Genomic DNA, 21,426 nt, shown 5'->3' with positions numbered 1-21,426 from the left:
TGCCAAATCCCATGTACATGAAAAAACCCGCTCCTCAACCGATCACTGAGGCAACGTAAGGGTCGAAGCTGTATCCAGTAATAAGGCTGAATATATGGAAAACTTTGGTCTGAAAGATCGCACTGTACAGAGTAAGGTGATCATTTCCATCCCCTGGTAGTGGTGTAGGCACTCCCGTTTTTATAGGACGTGGGAGGTGCCTCGTCACTCCACTGTGTAGTCATCAAAAGTCGACAGAGTGGTCATAGGAAAAATTAAAAATCCAACACTGTATCTCATAGATCAGGCTGAATATATAAAAAATTCCTTGGTCTGAAAGATTGTACCGTATGAAGTAAGGTGATCGTTTCCATTCCCTGGCGCTTCTTTTCTTATATGAGGGATGATGAGGCATGGTGTCTCGTTACTGCGCAAGTAAGCATCGGATGTCTACTGTAGTGAGTGAATCATAGACTAGCATATAGTCTCTGAAATGAACATATCATACAGAAAAAAACAGTTGTTCAGTTATCTTAATAAAAATCTAATAAAAAGGGAGCCCAGTGATTCTCTTCATTTTCAGATACTGATACTGCAGTAATCTAGACTTGCCAAACATTATAGACTTGCATGGGCTGTAGTTGATATAAATGTATCAGGGTCTGTAAGACAGACTAAGTGAATCAGTCACATTGATGTACAGCGACAGGTGTCTGGTCGAGTGGTTGCAGCATTACAGACAAGTAAGGATGCAAGCCACAAATACACGGCACAGTTCCATAAAGTCTGTTCTGGTCGAATATTTTTTACAGTCAGAAAGTTCTTCAAACGTGTTACATGTAAATCACCCTGCGCAGGAAACTGGAATCCCGACTTGAGTCAAAGATGAGGTTCAAGCTCCACACAAAGACAATCCCCTGTGAACCATGTGGTTGTCTGTTTAGAATGTGTGACGTGGTCGGTGTAGGGGCAAGTTGATCACCATGGCAAGTGTGACGCCTGGTACTGTGTTGTGAAATTTTGTCAAATTTTGAATCGGTCGTGAAGTTGTGATTATCAACTTTGGTGCAGATCATGTCTACCAGAAATCTTTTTGAGTACAATCACCCTCTCTGTGGAATCGTTCAACCAACGTTGATAGGACAGGGACAATTGGCGGGAACTTTCACAGAACCCTCACCACGAGGCCAGGTATTTCCAAGGGCTCGTGGAAAACTTGCATCCAGTTATATGAAAGCCAATCGCGTTTCCAGTGACTGCTCTGATCTTGCGAGGGTAGTTGGCCCTAGGGGATGCAATCCGATGGCCTGATAAGCCTGTAGAATGAGAGCATGTAACAACAAGGGGAATGTGTTATGGCTAACATCTGTCAGCAAGGTTATCCCGGGTGTGTGCTGTGTCCGCCATCTCCAAATTATGGATGGAGGCATCAAGTGTGTATTATAGAGGCACCACCGAGGTCCACTGGAGGCGCTGTCTGAAGCGCCAAAGGAGTCACTGAGGCTAGACGCACCGAAGGGGCCGAGAACCGAGGCATCAAACATGGACTCTATGACATGAAATCATGTCGGATCCATGGAGGGTCTGAGGCGGTTGGATAAGCACCGGGAGGAAGGGTGAGTGACCGAATCCCGGAGGTGCCTGATGTTCCGGTGCCACTGGCGCCGTGGACAGCTGACAAGACACAGGTAGAGGGTAGCTCAGTGTAGTCAGTGCCATGTTAGGCATCACCGTGGATGATGAAGACGTGAATATCAACGACGAGAACGTGGATAACAGCGCTAATGACGAATCTACTACACTATAACACAAAAGAAACGTCATGTGGATGTATCATATAAATATCTTTATTTTCAAATGCTTATACATGTAAGTAAAGACATTGGAGAAAGACAGTGTTTGACCCACATGAAATTATCAGTCTGGGGAATGTTTTTGCGAATTGTGAATTTGGGGAGGCACCAGAAGACATCACAGCTGGAGGGTTCAAAATCAGTACCTGGTGTGGCCACCACGGGCGTTGACTACAGCCACACATCTCCTATATATGGAGTGGACTAGCCTGTTGATGAAGGCCATTGGGATATGGGTCCATATCCTCAGGAACGCTACACGCAGTTCTGCTGCAGTTGTCGGCCTTGGGCGTACGTCGTTGAGTCAGCGTTGGATCTCATCCCACAAGCGTTCAATGGAATTCAAATCCGGACTGAGGGCAGGCCAAGGCATGATTTGGATGTGTGCTGCTGGAGGAAGTCCCTGGTGACTCTGACAGTGTTGGGATGGGTGTTGTCTTGCTGAAAGGTGTGGTTTTGATGACGGGCAAAAAAAGGCACGATATGGGGTCTGAGGACTTGGTCAATGTAGCGGAGAGCTGTGATGCCATTACCCCTGCCTGGACCAATATTCTGAAAGACCACAGGTCCCACTCTCAGGTTCAGTCCGATTCCACCCCAAACCATGATGCTTGGGCCGCCCCACGGGTCTCGTTCCATAACACAAGCATAAGCATAACGTTCGCCCCTCCTTCGCCCGACCCTGACACTGCCATCCACCGTTGAAACACAGTAGCGACTTTCATCAGTGAAGATGATTCTTCTCTATTGCTGTTGACGCCAATTTTGATGCTGCCTGGCCCATTGCAGTCGTGCCTGTCGGTGATGATCTCTCAGGATGGGTACACGAGCAGGATGGTGGCACAAGATGTTGTTGGCAGTTAGGCGAAGTTGGACTGTACGATCTCTGATGGCACGCTGGTAGTTGCCAATGGTTTGCCGAGCTGTTTCAGTGGCCACTCAGAATTGGCTCTGCAGATATTTGCATATCATGAACCGATCTTGTCTGGGAGTAGTGATTAAGACGACCACTACGCGGTCGGTCGTCAGTGGTGTTGGTGGTGTTGTGGCGATGTTGCAAACAATATATCGTGCTGATGTTGACATTGAATGCATTTGCACTCTGGCCTGCTTGCAGTCTTCCGATCACTTGTTGTCTCTCATTTCCTAATAATCTTGGCATGGCTGATGAATCGAAATAACAAAAGCCAGCTTAACAGTTTTGGGTGTCTTTTATACCCATACCATCCACGATATGCACATGCATCATGTTTTTTTACAAGACTTTTCTGCAACTGAGTCCCATTGCACTTTTGTAGGCTGCGTTTTGGCAAAGCACTCCATTTTAAACTCAATTGTTAAATGGACTTTAAGGCAACAAAAAGAAGCAGTAAAACGATAAATGAGTTTATTGACCACAGAACTGCCAGTGTCTGTTAAGTTTTATCAGTATTTTCAGAAACGACGTTTCTTTTGCCTTTCAGTGTACAACGGGACGAGACTATTGGTGGCGAGGAGGTGGTGATTGTCCCTGAAGAAGATAAGGATGTGGAGGTGAACGCCGGAGGGATCCTAAGATTTTATGAGACTGAGACGCCACTTCCGTACCTGCCGTGTGTGCCACGTTTATGTGAGACCTGCAGGTGTTTGGAGAAAGCTGTAGGGAATAGGAGCAGACAAACTTTATACCTGGATGTCTGGATGCAGATGGTAGTGCAAAATCAGACAAAGGATGAGGGTCCCATCACACTTGCTACAACTGGACATCTATCTGCAATGATAGCAGAGTGTAATCAAAATGCGTCCTCAGATAATTATGTATTCTTTAATCATTATGCCAGGCATGAAGGTTTATGACTAACAAGTTATGCAAGCAACACAAAAAAACACCAGTTTAATAACGATAATATCGCTAGGGTTCGACATTAAATTGCAATACCAAGCAATATAACTAACACAAAACGCATGACACGACAATACATGACCCCGATGTGAATTCAAGATGGCCAATTGGAACAACAATATGCCTGATATTTACTTTGGTAAACAAAACACCAGGCGATAGATATTAATGCTATGGCATAAATCATATGAATGATTTGAAGTCACAAACAATAGGCAAAATAACAATACACATGAATCACAATTAGTGTTGGAACACTCAAAGGATTCAATAGCATATGCTGAGACTAGAAAACAGGTCTTGTCTCTGGGCTTGACAGCAGTTATGTGATGATACACGACGTCATCACTTCCGTGGTCACGTGGGAGCTGTGTGATAGGATCAGCCACACAACCAGTTGGAACAACTTCTTCAGCAAGACTTCACACAGCTCTTCCTTCTGTCAAGAACAAGCAGTAAGTGCATTAAGGAGTAATGCAGGATAAGTTAAAAAATCTTTCCTTTATATCTATTACCTATGATCTATTTCAATCTTAAACTTTTGTGCAAGTACAACACTTGAAACGGATGATCTTCTTTGTGGTCATGGAAGTTCTCTGTATCCAAAATTCAGAATATCAGGACACTACAAAGTTTTATGCTTGACCTTAGGGTCAGCAATCACCCTAACTGGAACATCCTCCATTTATGCGATTGGCATCCTAGAAGGTGGTGAGCAAACAAGAAGACGTAACTTCTGGATTATTGTTGTTTTGATGTAGATTCTTATTCTTCAAGCTGAAATGGTACATTCTCTACTGCAATATCCCTCAGATAATATATGTAGTTGGCAAAGGTGAATATGTAACACCAGGGATGTGGTAATCCCTGGCCTCCAGTGGCACACTTGTCTATTAGCTGTGGTAACAGTATCTTGGTGCTGCTCTCTAAACAGTGTTCCCCAATAGAAGATGTACAAAATACCTTTTTTGCCAGTCCAAAGGGACTGGCAGTCACAAGAATTACCGGTCCAAGCCTAATTTTAACAATACAAAATACTGGGAAATAACGATAAATAGGAACTGCTAAATACAATTTTGATATTGACTTGTCGCAACATGTAGCTATCTTCCTGAGTGAGGGAGTTAACGGACTTTAAAAGTCCAGTTTCCACCCTTGTCAAACTAGGCTGGAATTTCTGGGATAGATAGTAGCGCCACCAGTGGCTATTATGAGCTATGTCCATCCTACTGACCAATAAGATTCCACCTCTCATATCACTTGCACGTGCTTAAAATAAAATGCGGCACCCAGTCAAAACGATCTGATTGATAATCAAGATCTATATGGTAAAAAAGGGTCTTACCTCGCGAAATGCATCGAAACACTTGAACACTTTCATTAAAAACATGAACAGATTTGGAAAATATGTCGACGCCCAGTTGACAGTACACATGCTCTGCAAATCCTACAATCGCACAAAATTGGCACAACAGTTGTGTTGTTGTTTATGAACCAGATGTCAATATTGTTAGGGGATTTTCATTAGACTATGCCTGGACTCGTTAGTCCAGCCAAAACATAACTCCATAATTCCAGCCTAGTTCGGAAGGGTGGAAACTGGACATTTAAAGTCAGTTAACTCCCCTGCCTCGGGAAGATGACAACTAGCACACATATAATACAATATCTCCTTGTGTGATGCGAAGGAGAAGGATCGTGACAGAAAAATGATGGTAACCAAGGGCAAGGGGCATGCCAGAGGTAAAAGAGGCACATTTTGGGTTGTGTCATGTGATCAAAGTAATAAAGACAATTGCAATGAGTTGTGTCATGATAAGAAATAATATCTTTTATCCAAACTATGTGACTTAGATTTTCATGTTTCCAAATTTATTATATCTCCATCATAGAATGATAATGGCTAAGATTCAACTATTTCGCAAAGACTCATTAAGAAAATAAACTGGGAATAAGCATTCACAAAGATAATCAAATATATTTTTTCACTGGCTGAGTAGTACAAAATTATAATTTGGCTTAATTGTCCACAGACATTTCCAAGACATACTGAAGTTTAGTTACTGACATACTGTATTCAGACAACTGTGATAATACTATCATAACCTTTAGACATGTTTGAATTATCACCAAACATCAATATCTCAAGTGAAACTAATCACTTTTTAATTTAAATAAAGATTCTATTAATTGGGAGTTATTCTGTTCATTTACACAGAGTACTCATAATCATGTCAAAGTAATTGTGTAAGATATTGATGACAATCAAGAAAATTCAAGACAAACATGATGCCTCTTGTAAAACCCTGGCCTGTATATAATTGAGTCAGGACAAGATAAACCAGTAACTGATATTGTCAGCAACGTTCTACACTGTTAGGGTATGATGTAACACAATCAATCAAGTCACTGCGGCCAACCACCTCATTTATTTAGTCATATCTTCAAACAAGCATAGGTAAATGGGGACCTATTCATACCCAGAATCACATTTCCAACGTGCAAAGTTTGACAAAGAAATATTGAATGGTTTATGAGTTTGTAGCGTTTAAGTAACATATAACCAGTCACTCGCTTTATCCATACGATGTCTCTACATAAATGAGTGCGCATGTGTAACAGTGCCGGAAGTGTGTGTGTTGTGCGCTTGCAGACCACATGGCTGCCGACTGCACTTGACTGAGTGTTTGTTGTAGCTACCAAAGTCATCACAGAGTTATATTCCAGATATGAGCCCTACCCTTATTTGAACCAACTTGTTGCCTTAAAAATGCAAAATTTAATACTTCAAAAACTCCTGAATAGCAAAAGGCACCAGTTCTGTAATTGCTTGATGTTCTTACAAAGTTTCATCAAGATGTATTGAAAGGTTTGTGTGTTATGCTCTGGAAGTGAACTCTACTGTACCTTCATAATACCCATCATCCAACGTGTGTTACCATTGACACCAAAAATCCCAAAACTTCCATAAGTTCTCATAAAAAGGCAACAGTTCAACACATGACTGATGTGTAAACAAAGTTTCACAAAGAAGTACAGAATAATTTGTGAGTTATGCTCTAAAAACAAAATATAAGAAGATTAAACATGTTAAAAAGACAGAGCATGTTTCCATTTGTTTGAGGTATGTTTATCACATATTGATCATTAGCAAATGCTAACATATCTGTGTACCAGCAAAAACAAATTGATAATATTAACGTATCATTCATCAAATTTCTCTTGTACATGAGGGATCATGTTATTTAAATTTACCAATGTGGTCATATTATGACTTTAACTTTTTAAACTGTTTTATCTAAAAACGAATTACTTCAAATATCAATTACTGGACCTCTTCCTCTTCCTGCTTGTTTGATTGAGGAGATATGCAAAGACAAGCAGATGACAACATCATAACTATTGATTGTACTATAAAGGTTATATCTCGAATAATAAACGGGGTTCGTTTACCTATCACGTTTGTTGTGTTTATACCGAAACACACACAAATTTCGCGAATACGTGTGAGTACATCTGAAACGGTAAATGGTAGAATGTTTACTGTGCCAACACACCTGAGGTTGAGCCACACCAAACTGTTCCTTCGTCAACACACTCTGTACGTGATCCACGGCTATATATCCGTCATGATCTTCGTCGTAAAAATCAAAGATATCTCTTAATTTATCTTCATATGATTCGTTCTCTTCCATGTCATTTAGATGACCAGTTCATTCCCACCCACTTTGACATGTCTCGCCCAAATTGTCACATTCACTGACCGTATCTCCAACAGGTGCGTGTAACGGAAGTGAGTTCGAAAGAAGTAGTTCTGTTCCATGACTGCAATGGTTATTGTTTCTTACAGTCTATTATACTTTGTGTATATTCCAACGAACATGTATTGATTGCTTATAACGAAAGAAATTCTTGATAATTATTAAATCTTATAATAAAATATTTTTACCTGGCGTACTGATACAGTTGTGTCAAAGTTGAAAAGCTTCGTTACGCTTATAAACAAGATGTGATCGGCATATATATACACTTCAGATGAGAGGTGAAGCATGTTATGCTGTATCGGTGATAAATGGTGCAATATGAAATGGGTGGATCATAAGATCAAATGCAGCATGAATTGGAGAATTATGGTGTGTACTGTAGGTTGGATAATGGAGGCTTGTTAGGCCTCAAAATGATAATGTCGACACGTTTGTTTCTCACGAACATCCGCCTGCCACTATCGCGAAACTGGTCAACACTTGCATGCACTTACATTGGATTAATTCGTAAAAGAGATGACATTGCTAAATAGGGCTTGTTGTAAAGAGGCATTTCGTCGACAATGCCTTCCCAATCAAAAGAATGGCGAAGGGATGTTTGATCGGAGCCTGATGTGATTGCCAAAACGTCGGATCAACGTTCGACGACCATAACTACTGCCTTGTTCTTTATGCGAAGTACACACGTGACAATAATATGTAATCACACACTACGAATTTGCAAGATAATGCTAGGGCCTCTTATTATAAGTTATTGCGAGTAAATCGTTTGAAAATGAAAATGCCTGGTTGAGGTAGGTTTCATGTAAAAGGCAAATCGTAAAACGAATTAGGATTTGAAACGTATCAAATACTTGCAAGCATCGTAACAGACATTTCCATCTTTCTGACATAGCTACATATAACTATAGTAGAAGACAATATAACTCACACGGCGCAAAGGAATTTTGTAGAATATCTACCTATATTAATGCAGGTCAAAAAGCGCACATGTGTAACCCAAAAGATAACACAAAGTACAGCCGCAAATGCTAGAAAACTGCTTTTCTGGCTTCATTTAATACATACCAGTCATAGGACTTTAAAAAGAGCATACATCAAAATAACGCGAATTGCCCTAATCTAGCCTGTCCTAACTGTCACTGTGATTACCCTTAAAATGTACTTTTACACGGTAAAATGATGAGAAACTAAGAAAATAGTTGTGTGTTGTCATGTAGTATGAAATAACCTGAGGTAATTACCTAACACCTGTCCCGAGGTGATGACCTCACACAGTCCCGTGCATTATCCCAGGTGCAAATGTCACCGAGTTGGGGGTGGTCTCAAAATATTGCTGTTATTGTACTTAATTGACATGCGTTGATAAGGTAGCAATTTAGGATATGTACTGCATTATATTTGCTTGGAAACATGATGGACTAGTTAAGAGCTATAAAACGGGATGCGTATTGGAAGGTTGCGGTTTTGGAATCCAGAAGTATTTGTTCTACGGATGGTTTCTTGAGGTAGCATTTATCTCCGCTGATGACGTATATGAATCTGTACTTTTGAATGTTGTGTTATGTCTTGCCACGAACCCTGTACATTTAGCCAAGATAGACACAACAGGGTTGAGCTCACAATGTCTGACTGCCGTAGGTAAGACAACGTAACCGTGTTGTGTCGCCAGCACATATGTCTTGTACTTTACTGGTTTCTTATTCAGCCGAATTTTCTCCATGAGTTGAACTTTCGTTTCATATGGTCCGAAGTCGACCAATGTCATATATTCCTGTATGGTCGCCTTCAAACTACTCATGGTTTGGGCGACAGTATCCGATTCCCGGACGTTATATTAACTGGCGTTATCCATGACAATCACACTGACGTTGTTTAAAATGGGCAATAGCTGAAGTTCCAACCAGTCTATGAACATATCACCTCCTATAAATTCCTTATGAAAATCACCAGTTTTCTTTTTCGCCTCGAAAACATCCATCATTAAGCCCCATATCATGGGTTGCAGCGTGCAAAACAACGACACGATTACCTTTACCTGATGGTACCATGGGTGCTTTTTGACCATCTGCCAATAGCCACATGTAGTCAGTGGAATGAGTCACCAAGGTAAATTATCTGGACGCCTTGACTGTGATAGTTATGAATGGTTCGGAGATAATGTGCCCTCACAGACAGGATAGAATATTTTCACCTGAAAAGTGCTCGGTCATCGCCACGCGAAGTGTAGCGAAATCCCATCTCTTGGAGAGCAATAGTGCAGTCAGGGAAACATTAGTATCTTTAATACCTCCCAAATTCTACTACAAGTCAGGGTTACCTTCTGCTCATACAGCTTGTACACTATACGCCTAATCACCCTGTATCAAAGCTGTCTAAATCCTCTTACGCCCCAGTTTTATTTTTGAGACCACCCCTATATATACCTGTTTTGTTTTCTTGTCATATCGTAGACTTGATGGTATGAATTGAAAACCATATAGCATGGGCAGTTCGGTAATTCACCCTATCTGAATTAATAAATGGTTTCCCTCTATCTCTCTGAAGTGTAAAGAACCTGTATACATTTCCCCGTACAGACTCCATATCGTGTACCATGGTTATGGCTATGAAAGTGTAGTGTAACATGCATCATGGGAGCACAAAAACGCAGCGTCATTTTGTCATTTTAGAAGATACACATCTAGAATTTTCTCAAAACGATTATTGTGTGTGGAGTAGATGTTTTATGAAGACAACATTATTATCATTGTAACGGATTCACGTGCGCATATTTCTATAGTCCGTTTCAGATTGACATCATTTGACTTAGATTAAATGTGAACTTCATGTTTTAGTTCGAATTTGTCAATAGGACTCCTTGTGACTGAAATAATTCAAACCACAGGTAGGGCGATCGGTAGTTATTCGATATTTCAATAACAACAGTCTGTGAAAAAATATATCCCTTTTTAACAGGCAAAAAGCAGTTTTATAGCATTTCCGACTGTACTTTAATACATTTGTTATAACTGGTATATGTTTTCAAAACAATGACTTCCTGAAAGACTTGTTATTGCAAGGAACATGGGGTATTAAGTTGACACAATCAAAGCAGTAAACATGACACTGTTAACATTAACATATCTATAGTGGTGAAGTTATTAATATTTTTCAAAATTAATCTTTTCAAAGTAATAGCTACATTACATTATTTTATAATGAAGTCGATCTGTGGAGACATGCATATGTTGTTAAAGGGGCACTAATCTCTGACTTCTTCTCGGCCGTCTAACACCACCGCTATAGGGCTCCCTAGCTGCCGCGAGTCGATTTGCTCGCTAAATATGAACCGAGCGTGACAAGAGACTGGGCCACCGTCTGCAAGGACAACTAAATAAATATTTGTTTCACGCATTTTTTAACACTGATTGGTTACCCGCGATCTATGAAGGTTTTTGACAAAAGGGCGCTGGTAAATTAATTTCTTCAGCCCAACTAAAACAGACAAGGAGAACGATGGAAGCTCATCAGATGTGGTTATTTGGAAATACCCCAGGATTGTTATAGTTTGATAATAAAAAAGTATCCCTGCAGTGAAAGCATTTTCGGATTTCGGATTGCGTGGATAATACGATTACTACTCCCATGTTTTCTGGTATAACCCCCAAATTGTGTATTTGTCGTAATTCACTTGATGCTCATCAGTTAATACATTTATTACAGGTATAATTAGTGGTAGCACCACTCAGACTACCCGATAAAGGTTCCCATTTGGCATTCCTTGTGTTGGGGGTTATTATTTAATCTAAATCCAGGTTTGAAGGGATCATGCCCGGAATGTCGACAATTACAAAATAATCAGTCCAAATATGTAAAAAATATGGTCAAAAAGTCGAGGGGAAGACGAAAATGTACCATCTGTAAAGATGACATCTGCTGCAGAGAGAAGCTCCAGATTCTGGCTTGTGAAGAACAGCAAAATGTTTCCAGCATCTAGACGGTGCAGAAAGTCATCTCCAGCTTCAGTAGTGGCTCCAGATCTGAGGATCCGTCCGTGTAAATGTGACACCAATTTGGCCAATTTTTGTGTATGTATGCTAGTGTGGTAGTTTTAGCTATGTTTGGGTCGGTTTGTTTATTTATTTGGCTAGCTAGTGTTGTGTCTATTTTGGGTATTTTAAGTTTAGGGGTGAAGATATTTGATTGTTTGCAGTTTTGTTTAAGATTTTTAATTTGGTGTTCATTTAGGTAGTTTGTTATTCTTTGGGATATTGGGGTAAGTAAGGGGTGTTTACGAGCTAGAGCTTGGTTTTTAGGGCTGATGTTTTGGGTTATTAAGTTTTGGATGAGAGGGTTTGGTTGGGACGCGGCCCAGAAATTTAAGCTTAGCTGTTCCCTGCGTAGACTTAGTGGCATTTCTCCTGTTAAGGCCTGAAGTGAGGTGTAGGAGGTGCCATGTTGGGTGCGTGTAATGAGTTTGAGAGCCTGATATTGTATTGAGTCAAGTTTTTTAGATAGAGAGTTGTTTAGGGTGTTGTATATGGCGCAGCCGTAGTCTAGTTTTGATCTAATTAAGGATATGTAGAGAGAGAGGAGGGTATCTTTGGAGGCTCCCCAGTTAGAGCCAGTTAGGCATCTTAGGGTGTTTAGGTCTTTACTGCATTTAGTTGTTAGGTTTTGGATGTGAGCATCCCAGGTGAGATGTTCATCGAAAATAAGTCCTAAGAATTTGGTTCGTTATTGAAATTTGATTGTTTGATTGTTTAGCTGGAGGATTTAGGAGGCGGGTTTCATGTTTTTATGTTTGAATACTATTCCTGTTGTTTTTTCTGAGTTAAGGGAGAAGCCCCATTTGTCAGCCCATTGTTGTATTTTATTAAGAGATTTTTGGAGCAGATTTTTGGCCATTTTCATGCTTTTAGTGCGGATACAGATGGCTCCATCGTCCGCGAATTTTGATGTGTTTACTTTAGGGGATAGGCCCTCGAATAGATCGTTTATCATTATATTGAAGAGGGTGGGGCTGAGGATACTGCCCTGTGGAGTGCCATTTTCTAGGGGACATTGGTCCGATAGAGTTTGGTCTATACCCACGGTTATTTTACGATTGTTTAGGAAGTCCTGGATGTAGTTTATTATCTGACCTTTGAGTCCTATCGTGCCATACCATGTGTAACATGCACCTCATGACCTCATTTTATATACCCAAATGCTAAATGTTTCAAACAGCATTCCGATAATCCTTCTACTCCTATTATCACATGAAATAATTACTAAGCTTTATTTTTCTGTTTCCGTTTTTACTCCTTCTACTCCGGATATTTAATTACGTTCCTTTCATGTTAATACACAACAGATTAATTTTCCTACTCACATAAGTCAAAAAAATTATAGTCTTACTTTTCTTAACAATTATTTAAGAAAAATATTCTCTTTAACTTAATCCCTTTACTCATTTTACGAACAGTAGCTATCAGTAATCACTAAGAAAGCATTCTCATTAGTTAATTAACACTGTCATGGTTAAGTGACCACACCATGTCGACAGGCCGGGTAATTTCTTTTGTCGACGATTAACAACAACATATTTTTCATGTGTCGACAGATCGGGCTGACACCGTTTACTAAAGCAGACGGAATACACTGATATCATGGGGTTACAGGCCGGCAAAGCCACATTTCGAAAATAGATAGCCCAAATTGATGTGGCTCTCGCGGCAATGGTTATGGTTGCGTGATTGTATAATGTGGCTCTCGCGGCTATGCTGTCAAAACGTGCTTTGTGATTCTAACAGGTTACCGTATATAACAAAACAAGTCTTGTTTTCTCATTTTTTATTCAACAAGGATAACATATTCATCAAAACTTTACACTGATGAATATGAATAGCATATGAATATCATAATGGATTTAATGGCATTACTGCAGATGAAGGAGGTCGCCCACGTGGTCAGCATATTCCATCTCACTCAGGCGTTGGTTCAGGAGCTGGATCTTCAGGGAACGCAATAGTTCATCGATTGCCTTGTACTTCTTTCTTCGTGAAGGTTCTGACCACTGGTGTGCCACCCTTCCAGGTGATTGTTGGTACGGTGGCCTTGGTTTTCGAAATGGTTCCAAATCTCTGGCATGAAGACCCCTCCATGAACTGGTTGTCACGTAGTCCATGAAGGCAGTCACTTTAGGGCCAGCAGGAGAGTCAGCAATGGCATCAAGCCACACATCATCCACTTTGTCATGAGGTACTAGAAGGAGGGCAGCAGCTCTTCTCACCAGCTTCTTACTTACTTACTTACTTACTTACTTTGGAGATTTAACGTGCGCTTTCCGACTGATGCGTATTTCGCACACGGGCCCGGCCAGGCCATTTAATGTGTTTCCGAAAGGGGCGAGGGTGGTCTGTGCAACCCAAGAGGGGGCTTTAGGGGTTGCTTATATAGAATTTGGGAATTTTGAGATTTGGAATAGATGCTGATGGGGTTGGGGAGGAGAACTAAGGGAGCTGGGTATGGTGGATGATTGTTTGTTTATGTGATTTTGATTTGGTAGGTTATTATGGTTTTAGATGCGTTTTATTAGTTCCGTTTTTATTAAGAATACGCCTAAGGCCTTGAAGTTTTCTAGTTTATTTTGTGGGTTTAGTATTGCTTCTAGAGTGAGAGCCTTGTTTAGATTGAGGGTGGTTTGTAATGCGGTTCGATGTGTTAGGTAGTGTGTGCAGTGGATGAGTGCGTGTTCTGGGGTTTCTGGTTGTTTGCAGTGTGGGCAGTTACCTGTAGTGTGTTTTTTAAAATTTTTTAGGTGGTTATTTAGGTTGGTGTGTCCTGTTTGGAGTTTAGTGATTACTCTGTCGATTTTTTTTGATGGATGGAGAATTTTTGGTTTGGTTAGTGGTTTGCTGAGCACTCTTTTGATTTTGCTATTTGAGTTTAGATATAGGTTATGCCATTTTTTTGTGATTTTTTGTTTGTTTACACTTTTAATTTCTGTTTTTGAGATGGGTAAGTTTAAGCTTATTTCTGGGATTTTAAGGGATAGTTTAGCTGCTTTATCGGCGTTTTCATTACCGTATATTCCTACGTGGGCGGGTATCCACAAGAATGTTATTTGTTTGCCTGCTTTTGTTAGGTCGTTGGAGCTTTTAAGTATTACCAGCTTCTTCACCTCCTCATCTTCCTTATAGTCCATCACCAGACCTTCTTTCATCACCACGCTTTGTAATTTAAATGTGGGACACTCATTTAAAGGTATCTCTAAAGAACACCACGCTTAGTAATTTAAATGTGGGACACTCATATAAAGGTATCGGTAATCGGATTAATTAATTACCTGCTAGAATAGGTGAAATGCACTCAGCTGAAAATGTGGCTTTACCGGCAATAGCCATTTCTGAAATGTGGCTCTCCCGGCTAGACACCTATCATGGCGTGAAGTGCCGATGTAAAAACAACATACTTTGTTCAAAGGATTAACCGAAAATACGTTGATTGATTGCTCATTGTTCTCTAACTCAACTTTATGTTTTCAAAGAACTGTGGACATAATGAAAATAGTTGTCACGTGGGCTTTCTCAGCTGACCTTTGAGACTTGACACCTATGTGAAACACCTGAAACAAACTAAGTGATTAGTTGAGAAACGAACACGGGTTATACTATCCCGAAACGCTATATATATATTTGAAAATATTTGATTGTTACAGAGACACGTGACATCGAATACGTTTCTTTTTACGTGTGACAGTGTTAATTAACTGATGAGAATGCTTTATGGGATATTGTTCCTTTATGTGGATATTCACGGATACATTCCTCCAAGGTAGCTGCCAATAATTATAATATAACTTTGGTAGGCTGCAATTATGATATTTGCATTTTGTTTTCATTCATTTGCTGTAGCATTGAATCAGACCATATTTATTATATGGTCTCTGATTGAACAGAATCATTCTTGTTCCTCTACGTCTTGGTTGGGAAGCTCTTCGATGCGCGATTTACGATGTTTTCATAAGTCTTTTCCTTTGTAAGCGTGTATATGTTACAATCAATGTGTAAAACTTGATTCACTAAGGCAATTTATAAAATGTCTAAATATTTCAGTGATTTTATGAAACATTTGTCCATTTATTTAACAGATTGACGCAAAATGATTAAGACGTTCAAAAGGGCTTAAAACATCACAATAGATTAATTATGCTAGGATTAGAAGCCAAACAAAATAGAAGTGTATTTTCAATTGGTGATGATATTAAACATAAAAAAATGTATGGAATTTGTTATCATAATAATACAGATGGACATATTTTTCAGTATATTTGTAAAATAACTGAATATTTAGGCGTTTAATAAATTTCCTAGGTGAAAATTTTACACATTTTGACTGTAAAAATATACACACGATAATATAGGCAATACTCAGGTGAAATATTTACTTTGTATTTTCATTTTGTCGAGCGTACATTTCTGTATACTGAAACGCACGCATATCTTTAGTACCTGTGCAGACAACGGCCCCTTCAGCTTTAATTAAGGAGTGGTGGGGAAGAGGTGAGATTGCCCCCCTCCACACACACACACACACACACACACACTCACACACACACACACACACGAATAATTTGTCCTAATATTTTGCAGCAAAATAGAAATTACTCCCACATCACTGCCCCACCCCCTCCCCCCTCCCCCATGCACATCACCTGGAAAATAATGTGTCCTGCTCTTGAGTTCCCCATGCACAAATGTTTGGCTCCCCCATCCAGAGAAATATGGAGTTGTATGTCTTGAGTCGCCGACTCAAAACATATATCCTGTCTAAAACAGAAATCACAGAAGCCCCAATTTCTGTTAATTCAAAATGGGTATATAAGTCGAGCAATTAATAATGTTTCCAATATGAATTCGAAAAGGAAAAGAAAATTTAGATAGTTGTTTAGTTCTTTCGAATGCATAAACAGCAGTCATCGTTTTCATCCCATTACTGGCGCAAAAAATGTTTGATTACTTGTTTATGGTTATTTGAGACATTCTGTACATGCTATTGTAATACAATGGAACAATCTAGTTACAAATGTTTTTTTCATATTTGCATAATATAAGTACCTACAGATAGTTATGTATTGAGTAAATAATACGCTGGCCAGTCAAAGGATGTTTATTTCAGAGTGCTGCGACAATACAAGCAAAAATGATTTTGATCTTACAGTTTATTGCAAACAGATTTACCAATCTTCTTTTTGTGTAAGTAACAAATCACTCGTAAAGACAGACATATTTCTTTCTTTTTTTCTCTGTCTAGCTGCCGTACTTCTCATGGGAATTCCCTGAATACCTCTATAAATCTCCCCTGGACATCTTCAATATATTCAGCTGCACCATCCACCTCGGGTGTTTATATCCATCGCTGACAATGAGTCATGCCAAATAAAGTGTCAATCAACACAGTATCAAAATATGCATTACAAAAGCGTTCTAGTAAATACAACACACACACACACACACACACACACACAGGTTTCACTTTTGATCAAATTGTAAATTTTTTGGCTCAGGGAAACAGATATAGCAAAAAGAAAACAGAAACTAACACTATTTATGCTTTATATGTATATTTTTTCATGTAGACATTTTGACTTTGTTGTGGCCTTTTTATTGTGGTCGTTTTGACTAAGGTTTGTTGCTATTTTGACTTTTCGGTGTGGTCCTTTTGGCGATGGTATCTGTGGCCCTTTTGACGTGCGGCTCCTTTGACATGTTCCCCTTATTCTACTCAACTTCTATTCTGTGTTTTTAGAATGAATTCTGCCAAGTGCTTTTGAGATTTGTGTGAAGTAGTATTCGGGATTCGGGAGTGAGCAAATTTTATGTCCTGTTTGCATGCAAATATACATTTGTATGTAAATATATACACATGTGTAAGTTTGTTATGCGAACGCAATTGTCTGCAAATTTGCAAATTATGCAAATTATGCAAATGTAAATTGTGAGTAGTTGGTGGCAGCGATACAGGACCAGGGGGAGATAACTCGGGCAGTACGATGACGTCACTTCCGGCTCCGGTGGTGCGCGGCACGTCCGGTTCCGGGAGGCGTGCGCACCTCCAAGAGGGCGGCGCATCCGGTTCCGGGAAGGAGGCCATAAGAAGCGCACGTAAAATCCTCCTCTTTCATGGTAGTGGTGGTGGAGAGGGTAGTCATAGCAATGGATGAAAGCCTTCTTTCAGGAAAGATGGGTGGCCCTTAAAAGGGCCGTTGGAAAACACACCGGAAACGGCAGGAAACTGTAGGAAAACTGGAACACTGGAAACTGGAAACGATTGGAAACTTGAAAAACAGTGGAGCAGCATGTGCCATGCGTTAGTCACTTTGCTCAGATGATCTATCCTCTTTTTCTTCTTCCTCCTCTTCCTCAGACTGATGACGTCTTCGGCGCTTTGAAGAGTGCTTTCTTGAGGGGCTTCTGTCCCGTTTTCCTTTTGCCTAGACGTGGTGTGACGTCCGCATGGAGTTGTGCGATGCATTCTTTTAGGGCACGGACCTTGATATGCATGGCTTCTATGAGATGAAGCATTTGTGTCACTGGTGGACGGCGCTGCTGAAGTTTTCTTTCGACTGGGTTCTGGGCAATCTGCAGTGAAATGGCCCACGACTTGGCAGTTGTAACATGGGCCCTGGGGAGTCTTCTTTCGACTGGGTTCTGGACAATCTGCAGCGAAATGACCCACGACTTGACAGTTGTAACATGGCCCCTGGGGAGTTTTCTGCTTATCTTGACTGCTTATCTTCGGACAGACATAGTGGCGGTGACCTTGAGTGTGACACTCGGTACATGTCACTTCAGGGCAGTAGAGGTAACAGTGACTGTCGGTCTGGCACTTCATACAGCTGTATCGAGACGACATGGTTGATTTCAGAGAATGCAGTGTGTGTGTGTGTGTGTGTGTGTGTGTGTGTGTGTGTGTGTGTGTGTGTTGTGAGTTCGCTCTTGTTTTATAGGAGAGGCACTGACAGCCTGCTTCCTGATTGGTCCAACACGCAGTGCCCCGATTGGTTCGTTCCGGCGCCTGGTCTGCACTTCGGTTTTCCAAAACGGACCGACCCTTGTGTTTCTTTTCCATATAGGAAATGAATTTTACCATGGGAGAGAAAGCAAAACCTTGGTTCGACCAGTCAGAGCCCAGCACAGTCCGAGCGCGGATCTGATTGTACCACAACCCAGGCTTCTGATTGGTCAGATTTTGATCCTGTTTTTTTCTTGGGTGTGCATTTCGATCCTGTTTTGTTTTTTCTCTCCCTCGTGTGTGTATGGTGATTCCCATCCTAGAAAGACAACACCACACTTTTTTTTTCCAACTTTTTAATTCCCCCGCTCACATGAACCAACACAACAAAACAAAAAGTCACAGGATGAGGGGATGTCCTGTGATTTTTGTGAACACTAGGGTGACCACTAGGGTTTGAACGTCTGTCAATTCCTAAAAACGTAGTGAACAGGAAACTTTGTCACTAGGAGTGAACAAGACACTCGACTCTTCTCTTCCGTGCTTCTTCGGACAACAAACGTCTGTTTTTTTCGTTCACTTCTCCATCAGGACAAAACACACACAAGTATTCGCAGGGGACTTTGGCGTGCTTCAGATATTCTTTCCAGGGTTTGTCTGTGGCTTCCCATTGGCAGAGTGTCACACCGCAGCAATAACAGATAACACGGTCACCTCATCCTTGATAGAAATAACCAGCCATGGCCATGTCATAAGGGGTCTGGGTCATCTGTTTAGGCCACGTTTGAAAAGACCTCAGACGTTCTTGAAATGAATCATAGGTAGGATGAGAAGGATGACACAAGGTGTAAGAAGGAGAAGGTCCCTTCAGAATGTCACTGAGTCGCCATGTGTCATCCATAAAGAGTGTCGTTCATAAAGAGTGTGTTTTCTCGCTTGTTCTCTCGCCTTTTCAGACACCCACTCGGTATCGGGGACATCTCGGGATGATGACATGGCATTCATAGACCATCTTTGCCCCATGATGACTGTGACTCCACTGAAGGAAGGTCAGCGGGTTCGCCTGCTTTTATGAAAGTCTCCTCTCCTCAAAGGGGAGGTCATGACCCCTTCATCATCATCATCATCATCATCATCATAATCATCACCACGTGACGCCATTCTGTGTTTGGGCTGACTGACACACGGCAGCGGTGGTGGTGTTGGTGTGTACTGGGTGACTGACACCAGGCAGCTGATCTTTCAAGCATGGCCTTTTTCGTTTATCTATTTTTTTTCTTTACTTTTTTTCTTAATTTTTACAACGAGCATGTGCACTGACATGACAGACAGAGAGACAACGTAGACGACATCTCAACTCAGCCTCTACCCTCGGTTCGGCACCCTATTGGAGTTGAGATCAATCAAGACACAAAGAGTCAGTTCAATCAATCACTGTTTGATAATGAACAACAACAACAACAACCAGATACATAGGAAATACGAAAAGACAACTGAGGAGGGAGTGCTTTGCATGTCCCTTCAACAACGTGAAAACCTTTCATCTTCCATCTTCCATCTTCAAGCTCTTACATCTTCAAGCTCTTCAAGTTGTAGGGGAGTGAGTTGAGCTTCTCCATAAGGATTGTCATCAACGTTGTCGTCGTCGCAAACCATGGACATACCTGAGGAGAAGACATCCTCTGGTGATGTTGGTGACCAAGAAGCATCAAGCAGGGTGGGTGTGTCCAGATCCATGGAAGGGAGGGCTGTCAGCTTGAGCACTTCATGATCATCACCGTCACTGATCGTCATCATCACAGACGCATTATGCGAATAGGTTTGGCTCCCGAGGGGTTTGTTCCCATCACTGTTCTAACACGAACTGCGTTGAACCGACATTGGGGAAAGAAGGATGTCTGTCCTGTCAATCCAACAAGAAAAGAACCCTTAAATATACCCACGATCATAGTCATGCATTCGTGATACTCATCATCACCATCATCATCTTCATAACAGCATACAAATCCCTAAGAATAGTATCATGGAACTGTTCTGGGTGAACAATACCTTCCAAATGGCATGCTGGTTTTCTTGGGGAATTAGTCACAGGAGACTAATCACAATTTTATTTACAAGAACAATTAACAATGAGCAATTTACAAAATCTTAGAATATAGCTGGGGGTGCTACAGAGGGTCGGTACAACCCTCTGGGCTGTGGGAGAGAGGTCTGCTTGGTATGAGAGTCAAACCCCTTTCTCTCTGCCCTAACATGTGTGACTGACTGATATAGAAGATTTAACGTGCGCTTTCCGACTACAGCGTATTTCGCACACGGGCCTGGCCGGACCATTTAGTGTATTCCAAGAAGGGTGAAAGTGGTGTGTGCAACCCAAGGGGGGGGGGGGCTTTTAGGGGTTGCTTTTATTGATTTTTTGAAATTTTTAAATTTGGAATAAATGCCGAGGTGGGTGGAGGAGGGAACTAAGGGAGCCGGGTGAGGTGGGTGTTTGTATGTTTATTGGATTTTGGATTGGTAGATTAATTAATTTTTAGATGCGCTTAATTAGATCTGTTTTGATTAGGAATACGCCTAGGGCCTTGAAGTTTTCTAGTTTATTTTGAGGGTTTAGTATTTCATCTAGAGTAGGAACCTTATTTAGATTGAGGGTGGTTTGTAGTGTGGTTCTGTGTGTTTGATAGTGGGTGCAGTGAATGAGTGCGTGTTCTGTGGTTTCGGGTTGTTTGCAGTGGGGGCAGTTGCCTGTGGTGTGTCTTTTAAGTTGTTTTAGGTGGTTATTTAGGTTAGTGTGTCCTGTTTGGAGTTTTGTAATTAATCTGTCAATTTTTTTAGAGGGGTGTAGGATTTTAGGTTTGGCTAGTGGTTTTCTGAGCACTTTTTTGATTTGGCTATTTGAGTTTTGATATTGATTATGCCATTTTTTGGTTATTTTTTGTTTGTTTACACTTTTAATTTCTGATTTTGA

The 21,426-nt window shown here is 40.8% G+C and overlaps 1 protein-coding gene across 3 annotated transcripts in view; it reads right to left on the bottom strand.

The window, feature by feature from the left end:
- LOC139468142 (rab11 family-interacting protein 4-like) overlaps positions 1–7,478 on the bottom strand; it is a 403,346-nt gene extending 395,868 nt beyond the window's left edge. For all 3 annotated transcript variants that reach the window (XM_071249916.1, XM_071249917.1, XM_071249919.1), the window contains exon 1: positions 7,272–7,478. In XM_071249916.1, the coding sequence (XP_071106017.1) occupies positions 7,272–7,409 (138 nt within the window). In that variant the 5' untranslated portion in view covers positions 7,410–7,478. The remainder of the gene's footprint in view (positions 1–7,271) is intronic.
- Positions 7,479–21,426: the final 13,948 nt, after the last annotated feature.

Source organism: Haliotis cracherodii, unplaced genomic scaffold (genome assembly GCF_022045235.1).
Source record: "Haliotis cracherodii isolate W230 unplaced genomic scaffold, xgHalCrac1.p SCAF_2, whole genome shotgun sequence".
NCBI lineage: Eukaryota > Metazoa > Mollusca > Gastropoda > Lepetellida > Haliotidae > Haliotis > Haliotis cracherodii.
Note: the sequence above shows the minus strand (reverse complement) of the source record. Positions and strands in the feature narration are given on the sequence as shown.